The 14355-nt window shown below is 49.8% G+C and overlaps 1 protein-coding gene across 2 annotated transcripts in view; it reads left to right on the top strand.

The window, feature by feature from the left end:
• Positions 1–12898, top strand: part of CDH26 (cadherin 26) — an 84247-nt gene extending 71349 nt beyond the window's left edge. The window contains exons 17-18 of one of the 2 annotated variants that reach the window (XR_009595950.1): positions 10639–10836; positions 11346–12898. Coding sequence is in view for 1 of the 2 variants with exons in the window: in XM_042229916.2 (XP_042085850.1) it covers positions 10639–10782 (144 nt within the window). In the remaining variant the exon portion in view is untranslated. Of the gene's footprint in view, positions 1–10638 lie in introns of both variants that reach the window. The other variant, XM_042229916.2, reaches the window with a different exon arrangement.
• Positions 12899–14355: the final 1457 nt, after the last annotated feature.

Below are 14355 nucleotides of genomic sequence, written 5' to 3'. Positions count from 1 at the left end.
AGCCTCAGCAGCCCTCAAGCCCACCTTCCCACTTGCTCTCTCTGCAGACATGGTCTGATGACCACACACTTCCCTCTTCTCAACTCAGACCAGTCAGAGAGGCTGGTCACTGGTTTTCTCCATCTGGCTCTGGGGTGTTGCCCCAGCAGGAAGGAGTGGTTTCCTGCTTACATCCTGCGCTTTGGGCCCTGTGAACTCGGATGGACAGCGACGCCCCGCAAGCCTGAGTGTGACCAACGACTGCCATGTCTCGGGAGGTTACCTGTCCTGAGCATGACGCACAGAGAGAAAGGGTATTGCCCGGAGGCAGGCCAACCAGCAGTTCTCACAGCCCCGGGCCTGGGGACTGCAGGTCCTCTTTGCAGCCATTTGGCTGATGGTAAACTTTCATGACACAGTGCAAAAGCCATTTAGCACCTTTACAGAAATTGGAAATGGGTGTTTCATGTGTGGTGGTGCTGAAAATTGAGAATAATGACAGAATTATTAACAACCGGCTTCCCGGGCTTGGACTCTTAATTGCCTGTGGTCTGTAAAGCTGACAACTAAGCACTGCAGAATCCAAATGTGAAATATTTAGTTTTGGGAGTCTGGGAGAATGGCTCCTAATTCTTTTGTTTATTGGTGGTGAGAAGTGCCTTCGGGGTAGAGAGATGTTGTAAAAGGCAGCAGAGAGCATAGAGCTGGGAGCCACCAGCCCAGGTTCCTGCCCTGATTCTGTCTCTGTGGGGCCTGAGGTTCTAGTGACTTTCAGAAAGCCGTGTACACTGATGAGGACGATGCATCTTGCTTGCTTCCATGGTGGCACTGCAGGCAGCTACACTGGGGAGAGGCTGAGCTAGAGTCGAGCAGAGTGCTTTCCTGCAAGACTTCTCAGAGCCTTGAATAGTGTTATAATGACAGGTAATATTTATTAAGCACTTACTTTGAGCCATCACATTGCATTTGGCCTCCTTTTATCTTCATTAATCCGTAGGCCAGGAGAAGCCGCCGTTGTTGTTCAGTTGCTAAGTCATGTCTGACTCTGCAACCCCATGAACAGGCTCCGCTGACCTTCACTGTCTCCTGGGGTTTGTTCAAACTCATGTCCACTGAATCAGTGATGCCATCCAACCATCTGGTCCTCTGTCAACCCCTTCTCTTCCTGCCTTCAATCTTTCCCAGCATCAGGGCCTTTTCCAATGAGTCAGTTCTTTGCATCAGGTGGCCAAAGTATTGGATCTTCAGCTTCAGCATCAGTCCTTCCAATGAATATTCAGTGTTGATTTCCTTTATCAACCGGCTTGATCTCCTTGCAGTCCAAGGGACTTTTAAGAGTCTTCCCCAGCCCCACAGTTCGAGGGCATCAGTTCTTCAATGCTAAGCCTTTTTTACAGTACAGCTCTCAGCTCCGTACATGACTACTGGAAAAACCATAGCTTTGACTATATGGACCTTTATCCATATAGCTGGGGCTTAGAGATTATAAACAACTTCCCTCTTGTCCACAGAGCTACTGAGTGAAAGTGCCGAGTCTTTACCATGGGTCTGTCTGACCAAAGAGCCTGTCCTCTAACCATCATACTCTCTGTCTCTCTATCCTGTCCAGAGAACCCTAGATGGAACCTTGAAATCATGCAGTTCAGTGCTTACATTGTCCAGATCAGAAGATGAAAGTCAAGATGGAGGCTTCTCTAAGCCTCTGAGAGGATGGAGATGAATTGCAGGACCCCCTGCCCTGTCCTCCACTTTCCCCACATCCCTCTTTTTTTGGTGCTCCCTTGGGATCCCTTGGAGCAGGAAGGGCAGGGCACCTGGGCCATTTGCATAGTTGTTGGTATGTGTGCCCAGGTGCCTTCATGCTTGGCTCCACCTCCTTGCTGTGCAACTCTGAGCAGCTTACTCAACATCTCTCTGCCTTCACACCCTCATCTGTAAATTGTGCCCCTTACTCAGGTTTGATATTGAGTGCTAATAGAGTAAATAAGTAAAGTGGGGGAGTCATAAGCTGCGGGACCAGGTGACTTTCCCCAGTCCACCTAGGGCCTAGAGTCTGCTCTACTCAAGGGATGGGTCGGCTGGGTGGCTCTTGCCAAGGGAGGAGTAAAATTGGCAATGAATTCTTCCCAGAAGGAAACAAAGGCCTGTGTGAGTCTGGGAAATAAAACTCTTCTTCTCCCATGCATGTCAAGGAGTGGCCAGCAGATAGCAGAAGCGAGCCAGGAAAGGGAGCCTGTGCCCTGCCTGTCGGGCGGCAGCTGCCTTATAAAACCCCGTGGTGTTTGCTTGTTGTATTAAGAGGTCTCCAGCCTGAGAGCCGTCCTTCATTCTGAGCAGGACTCTAAACAAACTCAGTGCAGGTTTTTGTGGCTGCGCCCAGGGCCCCGGGGCTCCCGTGTGCTCCCAGCAGGCACTGATGCCCATGTGCTCCAAAAGTGGGCCCCTTGTGGAGGCGATGGTCTTCTCTCTGCTCCTTGAACATCCAGAGCACCGAGGCTCAGGATGGGAGTGGTGACAGCATGGTGCTCTAAGAAGGAGTCCTTGACAGTGCTCCCGACAGGGCAGTCCTGGTGCCGCGCTTCATCACTCACTCACCATTAAAGGCTGATGGGACTCGACTGCATGCCGGTCCTCTTCCCAGCTCTGGGGTGCAGCATGGCCTGCGCATGACAGGTCTGTGACTGCCAGAAAGCTCACGTTCCAGTGGGGTGGAAATAAACAGCCTGCAAGGGGTTAAGATAAAGCAGGATGGTGCTAGGTGCAAAGAGGAAAACCCGATTACGGGACGGGAAGAGGCTGTCTGGTAGGATTTATGTGGGCGACAGCTTTAGCGAGGGTGTTTGGAGAAGGAAGTATGAGACCTGAGTTAGTGGAAGGAGCCGCCGCCCAGGTAGCTGGAGGGTGTCCCAGGCACAGGGGTGGCTGGCCTGACCCTGGAGGTGGGGTGGCTCCTGTGTTGAGAACCAGTGTGGTCTGGTCACAGCAGAATACACAGGGGTGGGGGGAGAACAGAGGTGAGGCGGGGGCTTGGGCACCTGAGGGGAGGATCAGGAGTGGATTCCACCTGCAGAGAATGTGAAATTGTCTGTATGGTTCTACCTGGTGCATCCACACACATCCCTGAGGATCTGGTCATGAGCTTTGCAGATCCCCTCCTTCCGCCGGCCCCTCCTCCAGGTGACTCAGTTGCCCAGGCATCTGGAAACATCTTCAAGTCTTCAAGCGGCTCCTCGCTGTGTCTCAATGACATAATTTCCCCATGGTCTCCTGCAGGTGGCTGACCCGTCCCTCACCTGCACATATGGCTCTCCCCTCCCTCCGCCCCCCAGCTCCGGGTCTAGGGAGGCCCTGAGCAGTTTGCTGGGGACTCTTGGGGATGGGCGGGGGGCTCGGGCCTGCAGAGCCGGTGCCAGAGGCCGGCATCCTCCCCCTTCCAGCTTGACTTGTTCCTCCCCTGGTGCTGGAAAGCTGAGACGTGGTCTCCACATCTGAGAAAACAGTTAAACTGAGAATTCCTCACAGACTTCGGTTCAAATCCTTATTAGGCTGTTAAGTGAGAGGGGATTTCACTTCCTTCCCGGGCCTCCTCTCAAGGCCTTGCCTCTCCTGGCCTGCTGTAGTCACACGATGTGGCCAGGGAAGCAGCCGAGGTCCCGGCAATGTCTGGGGAAACCGGGACCCGTGCAGCGGAGCTGAGGCTGGGGAGCCCCCAGGACAGGGTCCAGAGGGCGGGTGGGGACCCAGAGGTGAGCCTAGCAGGTAGTCACTGAGGGGTGCTGGGAGCATGTGTTCCAGGGACACAGCCATGGAACACCTGCCTCCTCTCTGTGTGGATCTTACAGCGTAGCTGTGGACACACACAGTGAAGTACATGTAAACACGCACCCATTATATAGACACATACACACGTATACTCACACATACACATATAGACATACACATGGACATGCAAATATACACACATAGAAGATACACATATACACACTCAGACCCACGCATCTAGGCGTGCATGTAGACATGCACGGACACGCATGCACGTACACAGACATGCATACCTATGCCTACCTGTACACACAGCTGGGCACACATGGATGCCTATGCAAACAATGTAGACACGTACCTGCATAAATCAGCCGGCCTGGGTCCAAGCCTGGTTCACTGAGGCCTGCAGGGAACTGCCTGCCCACCGTGGGCTTAGTTCTCACCTGCAGCCGGACAGGGTGACGGCACATTTTCAGTGAGAAGGTGACTGGGCGTTGTGACCCGGGGCTGCGCATTTGGGGCACCCTTGAAACATGAGACTTCCTGGCAGCACACATGGTCCTGTTAGGAACTGGATACTGCTATACAACAAAGTAAGTCTGAGGAAAAACCGAAACAAACTTTCCATTGGAACTTGGGGCTCCACCTGTCTCGACTCAGATCAGTGTCCCATTTAGGAAAGCACAGTCCAGCGAACAAAACCCCTCAAAGTAAGTGGAGTCTCGGTGTAGGTTTCTCAAAGGACGTTAAAAAGATCCAGTTCTGACTTCTTGCCACACCTAACCCTCTTCCTTGGCTTTCCGCTCCCCAGGCTCTCTCATGCCCCTCCACACCGTGCCTCTTCCAGAACCTTTCTCTTTCCCAGACCCTCAGCTGAGCCACCCTCAGGGGCCTTATCTTGCTTTCTGCTCCTTCCTGGTCCCTCCCCCTGGTGATGACACCCCGGCCTGGGGCTTGTGTGGGGAGGAGGTGGATGGGGAAACAGCACAGGACCATTTTCTGGAACAGATAATGGAGGAGAGGAGGGCTGGAGTCTTCCCCGTGGTCACTGCCTTTCTTGTCACACACAGCGATTGGTCAAGTAACTTTGGGAGACAAGCCCGAGTACTGACCGCCATGCCACCCAAACTCCCATGACCTGATCAGTCATCTTAATGACTAGTCAACATTTCATGCAAATTCACCCATAGAATAAAAAGTCCCTGTGACGGACCTGCGAGGATAGGCCAGTGGAAAGCATGGTGTGGGCATGCAGCTGAGTGGCCAGGTGGGCACTGCAGGGACCCCTTTGCTACCCCGGATCTCCTCCTATCAGACCTCCCCTGCCTCCCTTCCCCGGGGGCTGAGCCCTCCGTGGTGCCCAGCTTGCTCCTGCCGGGCTCTGGGGGCACTCCTGATGGGCTCTACCTGAGGAGATCCTTTCTTCAATCTGCATTTGTGGGGCTACATTTTATATGTGCCCCTTGCAGTGGAGAAGGAAAATACAACCTGAATCTGCTTCTGTTCAGTGCAGCTAAATATTGCACCTCAACACTCCCCTCTGTGAGGTCTTTTAGTGTGGACTAATTAGAAAGAAGGTGTTTTACATGTTTGCATTATGCCAGAACCCTTAGTGTGTTGTTACATGGGTGTTTCAGAGCGTTTTAGAGGTATTTGGGAAATTGTTTGGGGGTTTTTGAACAGTCTGGGAATGCATTATTGTTTTTTCCCATTTTACATAATGGGATCTGAGCTTCCGATGTCTGAAAATTCACTCTGCAAAGCATTTCCAGGAATTGATAATAGATGGATAATGAGGGGCACCTGTATTTTATTGGTCTGAACTGCTGGTGGAGGTCATCATATGATTGGCTGAGGCCAAACAGACTGAGAGTGGGGAGAGGACGGGGGTCCACATGATGAATCCCTGCCTCTCTTTGTCATTAACAGAAAATTAGGAAATGCCTCAAGGAATCTGCCGGGTGATCAGCTGCTGAAAACCCTCTCTTAGGGCTCCCCTGCTCGTTGTCTGGTAGCAGCCCACCGCCACGACCCTGGCAGGGGAGGGCACCTTGCTGCCACGCTGCAGCTGGACGCTGGTCCAGCCTAGGGCTGTGCCAGGTTGGGATGCAGGCTCTGCCTCTCACAGTGCCAGCTGTGGGGTGAGCTGAACTTGAAATTAATCAGAGTGCAGCTGATTGATTTTCTCAAGGCTGGCACTCATGCCAGGGCCCTAGAGGCCTGGTGGGTCTGTTGTGCCAAAGTGCAGCCTGGCCTGCCCCAGAACCAGCTGCAACCAAGATTTCACCGCAGCCATTCCTGCAACACATTGGGGATGGCCAACAGCCTGCCTGACACTGGGGCGTGGACTGTGTGTGCCCACTGCACCTGGGAGCTGAAACACCTCGGGTTCCGTCTGAATACTCCTGTGGCCTGGAACAGTGGCTCTGCTCTGAGCTGCAGCTTCTGTGTTGGCAGGATCCAGGCAGACAGAAGCTGCTCTGCTCCTCCTCCTCAGGCCCCCCTGGCCTCCACTGTGATGTTTGCCAGGGACAGCCACCAGCGACCCTGTTAATTAAAACCACAGCATCGGGGCAGGAAGCACATTACAAACTCTCAAGTCGTGTTTCCCTAATAGAAATCCCACTGTGGAGGTGTCTGCGGAGGTCAGGCTGACCAGAAGAACCTGTCAGCCTCAAATGAACTCAAACAGGCTTTCTTCGTTTACTCACCTGGGGGCCTGAAGGCAGAGCGGGGAGAAGCGCCTGCCATCTGCCATGGATCAGGGCAGCCCCCCACACCTGGAGCCCCAGATTCCATCCTGGGACCGGGAGATGGAGGAGAGAGCCGGGCTCTCATGGAGGATCAGGAATGGCTGAGTGGCTGCTTCAGAAAGCATTGACCCAGGCATCTGGGAGTGAGCCTGACCGGCGACCTCTGCGCAGAGCTGTCTGTAATCAGGCAGCTATAGTCGACTGGAAATTCACTGTAAAGTTGTGGCTGTGACTGGGGAATGGCTCTGTCTGGGATCCATTAGTCACACACAGAATTCCTCCTTTCCATGCTTGCTGGTCCAGGTCGCCACTTTGAATGCTCACGGCTTTTTGCAATTGGCAGCGTCTCAGGCCAGACTGAGCTAGCTCCTTGGAGGAAGCTGGAGTGACTTGAACAGGCCCAGAGGGAAAGGGCGGCAGAAAGCCTTTTGAATGCGTGGGCCCAAGCCTTCTGTGGTGGAAGGGGCCCCACTCCTGCCTCCAAGGGGTTAACTTATTCGGGGGTTCTCGGGCTAATTTGTGAAATTACATCTTCTCACAGGGCCGGGAGAGAACAGCCTTAAATAGGGGCAATTTAATTCCTGGATTGCTGTCCTGCTCAACGAAAAGCCAAATTTTATCCTCTCTCTTTCATTTGCCCATTTAAAGCCTGAAGCAGTAGGGCTGGGAGGGTGAGGACCTGGAGTTGCTATGGAAACACAGAACCTGGAAGTGGACACACTGCCTGAGTATAGACCGTGGTCCCTGTGCCGGACACGGCTGCTCTTCCTCTCCTCTGCCTTTGAGCTCTGCCCACCTGCGGTCCTGGGGAGACCTGGAGACCCCAGGGTCCGGCCTGCCCTGCAGGCACCTGGCTTTTCCCGAGACTCACGGAGCCCTCCTATCGGCTCCTTCCGGAATGTTCTCCAAATCCTTTCCCAATTCAACTCCCTGTAACTCCACAGCAAGCAACACTCCATGATAAATGGCCATGCCCATTACTGTCTTTGTTTTATTCCTGGCACCTTGGGCCTCTGATAAGCAGGTGGGGGTTTCAGATGCCTAGGGGTAGCTCCCCCTGATTCTGTTGGAGCTCAGAATCCCCCAGTGACCTGCAGCCTTCTTGCCTCTCAGCAAGCCCTCCCCTGGATCCAAGGACATTCAGTTTTTCCTTAGGGTCAAGTCATAGTGTCCTCTGATGGAACCAGGCTGGAAGCCACAAATTGCTGCTGGCAGAAGCCGGGGGCCTCAGCAAGGGGAACTGTGAACTTCCGGGTGTGGGGTGCAGGGCAGAAATATCTGCAGAACTGGTGGCACCTGATTAAGTCCCCATGACAGTTTTCTCAAGCCTGACCTTTTTCCCTTCTCCCTGAGCACTGTCACCTCCCACTGGGATGATGCCCACAGGCTCTCTCCTCTTCCACCTGCTCCTCCTTATAGCAGCCAGGGTGGTCCTTTTAAAAGTCAATCAGATCATGTCTGTCTCTTACTGAAAACCCCCCAATGGGCTCTCCTCTCACGGGGAGAAATAGGAGCCCCGGTCATCTGTCCCTGCCTGTGTCCTTTCCCTCACTTGGTCCATGCCTGAACCGACTGTAGCAATCCACAGCCACACTGGCTGCCGTTCTGCTCCTCCCAGAATCCCCCTCTCTCTTCTACCCCAGGACCTTTGCGTACACGGTTCCACTGGTGCAGTGCTCTGCCCTTCCTCCCACACTCGGCCAGGAAGGTTTCTTGAATTTCATCACCATCATCCCTCTTCAGAGAGGCCTCCCTTAAACAAAACACAGAGGGTGCCCTACTATTGCCCAAGACGTACTCCTGTCTGTGTCCTTCACAGAAATGATCAGGCTGCTTAAAGTGTGCTTCCGTGTTTGTTTTTCCTGTCTTTTCTACTGTGCTGCTGGGTGTTCCATCCAGGGCCTTGCACATAGTAGGTGCTTATTTTAGTTAAAGAGGTAATAAGAGTACAGTAGGCTGATGCTCTTGGAGGCTCATCTCGGAAAGGGTTCTTTCTTAATCACAAGGCTCACCCTTACCTAGTGCTAATGGGTGGGGAACTCTGCTTGCCACACTCCCTCTAAATGGGGGCTCTGCCACCTCAGAGCCTCTTCATCTGGACTAAATGTCCTGCGAAGTTTGCCAGGAGGAGGAAGCAAGAGAAAATGGAGGCGTGTGGCTTTCACGGCCTGGCAGCCCTGTGTGCCGTTTCTATTCTTGTCCATTTGCCCTGTCCGGCCACCCAGCTCCAACTTTCTGGAAAACGGAGGAGGCAGGGTGCTGGGTGAGCGTGAACAGGAGGATCTGGGGCAAGAGATACTTATGAGCCAAACGTTCCGTAGGGGAGGGTGACCACACCCATGGAAACAAGCATGGAAGCCTCCCTGAGACTTTCCCTGCCTGCGTTCTTCTAGACACTAATGGTCTCGCTGAACAGCAGGCAAGGACTCAGGACAAATCCTCCATTTCCTTTCGCATGGACTCTCACCTGGGTGATGGAGCAGCTGTGTCTTCTGCAGGCGGTGTACGTGTTAGGAGGTGAACAGAGACTCTGCAGCCATTATCAGGCGCTGCTTGCCTAATGTTCCATGAAGCACCCTGGGAAACAGGCCACCATGGGAAATAAATGATCATGTGGGCTCAGGTGACCTCCAGCTAGCTTCAGGGGCACCCTGTTCCCCAAGAGGCCTCATGCCTTCCTTGTGGCTCCCAGGAATGGGTGGCAGAAACTAGCCCAGTGATTTACCTCCTGCCTTCCTGTGACTTCTCCCCATTCTGTGCGTCTCATGTTTAATTATGAGGCTGTGGACGGCCGGGATATTAATTACAGGGCTGAGGCTGTGTTACTCAGAGAAAATCAGTGCACACCTAATCTCACTTTCCTCAGGAAGGAAAACTGTATTTTTCCTGATCTCAACAAGAATGCCAGGGAAAGGAGTAGAATCACATGGAGGAGTTTTAAACTTATGAGATTCAGTTTAAAAAATTAAAAACCATTTTATATGGAGAAGGTTGGGAGAATCTATGTCTGAGATTTGGAGTTTCTCCTCAGCTGTGGTGCCTAGTGGCAGTCTGCTGAGGGGCTATTGGCTTTCCTGTGGGGAGGGTCTACATGCTGTCTTAGGCAGAGTTAGCTCAGTTCCTGGTATAAAGCCAAGAATAGTTTAGGCTGGGTTTTCTAAATACATAGAGCAAAAGCATTTCTTGGCAAGAGTTCTTCTTGGCAAAAAGCAAGCATGTATATTCCAAAGAGTGAGATGGGGGGAGTTTGACGTATTTTGGTTTGTGAATAAATATAAACCAGACTAATATTAATAACAATAACAACAATAGTAAGTGTTCACTGAGCTTTTGTGACGTGCAAGTCTTCATTCCACGTCCTGTGGTTGCACTCTGCCATTTCCTCTTCACAGCAGTCCTGAAGGCGCTTCCCTCTTTACCCTCATTCATCGCTCAGGGGTTTATGTGTGCATGCATGCACACACATGTTCTTGCACTTGCATGTGTGTGCGTGTGTATGTGTGATGCTCCACACCCGGCTTGGGGGGTGGTCTACTTCATGGGTTCCCCAATCGCATGATGAGGTTGGTCTGTCACCTGCTATGCTTCACAGGTGAGGAGAGCGCTGATTCTGAATGGAAATAGAGGCTGCGCAGTGGAGGTGGGACCCGAGCACAGATTAAGCCGGTCACGAGCCTGAAGATCCCTTCAGTCCCACACTACTCTGTAGTTGAGCCTTTATTCTGATTTTTTTTTTCCTCTCTCTTTTCTTCCAGGTAGTCCCTCTTGTGCTCGGTAGGAGCTGGATGGGACTGTTTGGGTACAGCTTGTTAGGGCTCAGGCCACTGGCTGACTTGTCCATCTTGCCTTTCCCAAGATCCATGGGGCCCCATGAAAAAGTTGGCTTATGTGATCAATTATTCAACAGAAGGACAGAAAGTTTTGTTTGCTTCGAGCCTAAAAATCTGGGGTGGACAATGGTAGCTTATTAATAAAAGGAGTTCCCCCACATTCTCATCCTGCCCTGGAAGATGGAGAGAGCCATGGAATTGGCTCTGAGGGAGGCATCAAGTTTAAGCTGCTGATGACTTCCTAATCACGCAGAATAAGAGATACAGCCCTTAAAATACACCAGACAGCCAAACATAATCTTTGCTTTTCCCAGTATCATCTAAGGAATCCAGATGTTCCTGTAACGACAGCTCTACAAACAGAAGACCCAGCTGTAGGACTGACTTCCCAGTGTTCATGTGCCTCCCCAAGTCTCCTCCCAGGCTGGGGTCCTGACTGCTGCTCAGCGTGGCCATAACCCCGTGCTGGCTTGCACACCACAAGGGCGGTTGCTGGGAGGAACCTGCTGAATGTGAGCATAATTAAACCTGGGACACATGTGAAACCTTTGTCTGTTTTAAGCAAACCTTGGGGGTCTGGGTATAGAAAAGGATGACTTAAACAGATTGAAATACATTTAACTCAAATATTCAAACAGGGACTTCCCTGGTGGTCCAGTGGCTAAGGTAACTAGACCCCAACGCCACAACTAAAAGATCCTGGTTGTCTCAATGAAGATCAGAGATCCCATGTGCCACAACTAAGACCTGGTGCAGCCAAATAAATAAAAATACATGTTAAAAAAACCCAAACATACTTAGATGGTACAATTTAATTTAGGTCCATCAACATTAGTGACAGGGAAAGTAGCTAATATTTATTGGGGAATTTTTTTTTTGGTGGTTACACATGATTTTTTTTTTTTTGTAATTTTAGTTTATACTGAAGTATAATTTAAAAGTATAATTTATTAACAATGTTGTGGTAGTTTCTGGTATACAGCAAAGTGATTCATACATATACATGTGTATGTATATACAGATTTTCAAGCTGGTTTTAGAAAAGGCAGAGGAACCAGAGATCAAGTTGCCAACATCCGCTGGATCATTGAAAAAGCAAAGAGTTCCAGAAAAACATCTATTTCTGCTTTATTGACTATGCCAAAGCCTTTGACTATGTGGATCACAATAAACTCTGGAAAATTCTGAGAGAAATGGGAATCCCAGACCACCTGACCTGCCTCTTGAGAAACCTATATGCAGGTTAGGAAGCAACAGTTAGAACTGGACATGGAACAGCAGACTGGTTCCAAATAGGAAAAGGAGTACATCAAGGCTGTATATTGTCACCCTGCTTATTTAACTTATACCCAGAGTACATCATGAGGAATGCTGGGCTGCAAGAAGCACAAGCTGGAATCAACATTGCTGGGAGAAATATCAATAACAGATATTGGTATGCAGATGTGCAGATATGCAGATGACACCACCCTTATGGCAGAAAGTGAAGAGGAACTAAAAAGCCTCTTGATGAAAGTGAAAGAGGAGAGTGAAAAAATTGGCTTAAAGCTCAACATTCAGAAAACGAAGATCATGGCATCTGGTCCCATCATTTCATGGGAAATAGATGGGGAAACAGTGGAAACAGTGTCAGACTTTATTTTTTGGGGCTCCAAAATCACTGCGGATGGTGACTGCAGCCATGAAATTAAAAGGCTTACTCCTTGGAAGGAAAGTTATGACCAAACTAGATAGCATATTCAAAAGCAGAGACATTACTTAGCCAACAAAGGTCCATCTAGTCAAGGCTATGGTTTTTCCAGTAGTCATGTATGGATGAGAGAGTTGGACTGTGAAGAAAGCTGAGTGCCACAGAATTGATGTTTTTAAACTGTGGTGCTGGAGAAGACTCTTGAGAGTCCCTTGGACTGCAAGGAGATCCAACCAGTCCATTCTAAAGGAGATCAGTCCTGGGTTTTCAATGGAAGAGCTGGTGCTAAAGCTGAAACTCCAATACTTTGGCCACCTCCTGTGAAGAGTTGATTCATTGGAAAAGACCCTGATGCTGGGAGAGATTGGGGGCAGGAGGAGAAGAGGACGACAGAGGATGAGATGGCTGGATGGCATCACCAACTCAATGGACATGAGTTTGAGTGAACTCCGGAAGTTGGTGATGGACAGGAGGCCTGGCGTGCTGTGATTCATGGGGTCGCAAAAAGTCGGACATGACTGAGGGACTGAACTGAACTGAATTGATGTATACGTTATACATATACTCTTTCCCATTTAGGTTGTTGCAAAATACCAAGCAGAGTTCTCTCTGCTACACAGTATTGGGGGATTATTGCATCTTAACCACCTTGACTCCTCCACTCAATGAGGTAACTCATGTTACAGAATGAGATTCAAAGAGGTGAAATGATTTTCCCAAAGTCCCTCTAGAAGTAGGTGGGAGAGGTGGAATTTAAGGACTGAATATCTAATTCTACTATTTTACAAGTTTCCACTGGGTTCAAGCTGGCCTTTCATATTTCAAAACAACTTCAGTAGAACTCATGATTTTATAAAATAAAATTGGTTTGAGATACAGCAAAAGATTGCATTTTAGTGTTGCTCTTTTTTTATTTTGTGTGCATGTAAAATGATACCTGCTCACCCATTGTAGGGCTTCCCTGGTGGCTCAGAGGTTAAAGCGTCTGCCTGCAATTCAGGAGACCTGGGTTCAATCCCTGGGTTGGGAAGATCCCCTGGAGAAGGAAATGGCAATCCACTCCAGCACTCTTGCCTGGCAAATCCCATGGATGGAGGAGCCTGACAGGCTACAGTCCATGGGGTCGCAAAGAGTCGGACACGACTGAGCGACTTCACACCCATTGTAAACATTTTCAACAACACAAAGTACAAAGACAAATTAACAACAATACACAAATTACTCAGTCATGTCTGACTCTGCGACCCTATGGACTGCAGCCTACCAGGCTCCTCTATCCGTGGGGATTCTTCAGGCAAGCATAGTGGAGTGAGTGCCATGCAGGGGATCTTCCTGACCCAGGGATTGAACCCATGTCTCTTATGTTTCCTGCATTGGCAGCAGATTCTTTACCACTAGTGACACCTGGGAAGCTAGCGACCACCCAAATCCCATCCCCTAATTTAATACTATGCTGAGTATTCTTCTGGACATGCGCCATGCCAAATGTTCCATAATACAGGTTATTTCAAAGTGCTCCAAGCCAGGGGCTCTGTGGTCATGATGGCTGGGGACTCTTGGAGGGTCTTGGTGTGTGTTCTCATGTTAATGGATCTCAGATGTTTTGATCCCCAGTCCCGCTTGTCCATGTTGTATCTTATTCTATAATGGCCTTGTGCTCCTTGCAGGAAGCATGCTCTGGTAAAGCTGGCTTCAAGACCCTGTGCCCATCCACAGGCATTTATCAAGCAGACTCTGGGCCAGGGCAGAGCTGGGCTGTGGAGACTCAGGGCTGAAGGAGGCAGGCTCCCATCTCATGGTCCCTGCTTTTGCTATTATCTTGAATTGTTCCAAGAATACAACCTTGTTATCTACAAATTATGATTGTTTTGCCTCTCCCAACATTCATGACTGCTTTTATATTCTTGTCTGATTGCTTTGTTTAGCATTTCTGGAAAAATGTTATACAATAGTAGTGACAAAGAGTACTCACAACTTTGTGACTTTAGTGGAATGCTTGTAGCATTTTTACAATGAATTATGACGGTAATTTTTAGATGGAAATGTATACTTAAAAAATATTTGTAAGGAGATATCCTCCATTTCCATTTCAAGTGTCAGAAGTGGGGTCTAAATTTCATGAGATGTCTTTGTGGCTTGTAAGAAAAGAAATCATTGCAAGCTTGTTTCCCTTTACCCTGTTAATTTGGTAAAGGTGTTTTTAAAAGTTTGCTAAACTGAACAGTTCCTAGACTATGCAAATTGTCACGGTGTGTTGCTCTTTGTTCAAGCTGTTCGCAGAAACTTCCTCTAATTACATTTTCTCTGGTGATCCATGTCCTGGCTTCTGGGTTATACAGGT

Source organism: Ovis aries, chromosome 13 (genome assembly GCF_016772045.2).
Source record: "Ovis aries strain OAR_USU_Benz2616 breed Rambouillet chromosome 13, ARS-UI_Ramb_v3.0, whole genome shotgun sequence".
In the NCBI taxonomy this organism is placed as follows: domain Eukaryota; kingdom Metazoa; phylum Chordata; class Mammalia; order Artiodactyla; family Bovidae; genus Ovis; species Ovis aries.
This window is presented reverse-complemented; position numbering and strand designations above follow the sequence as displayed.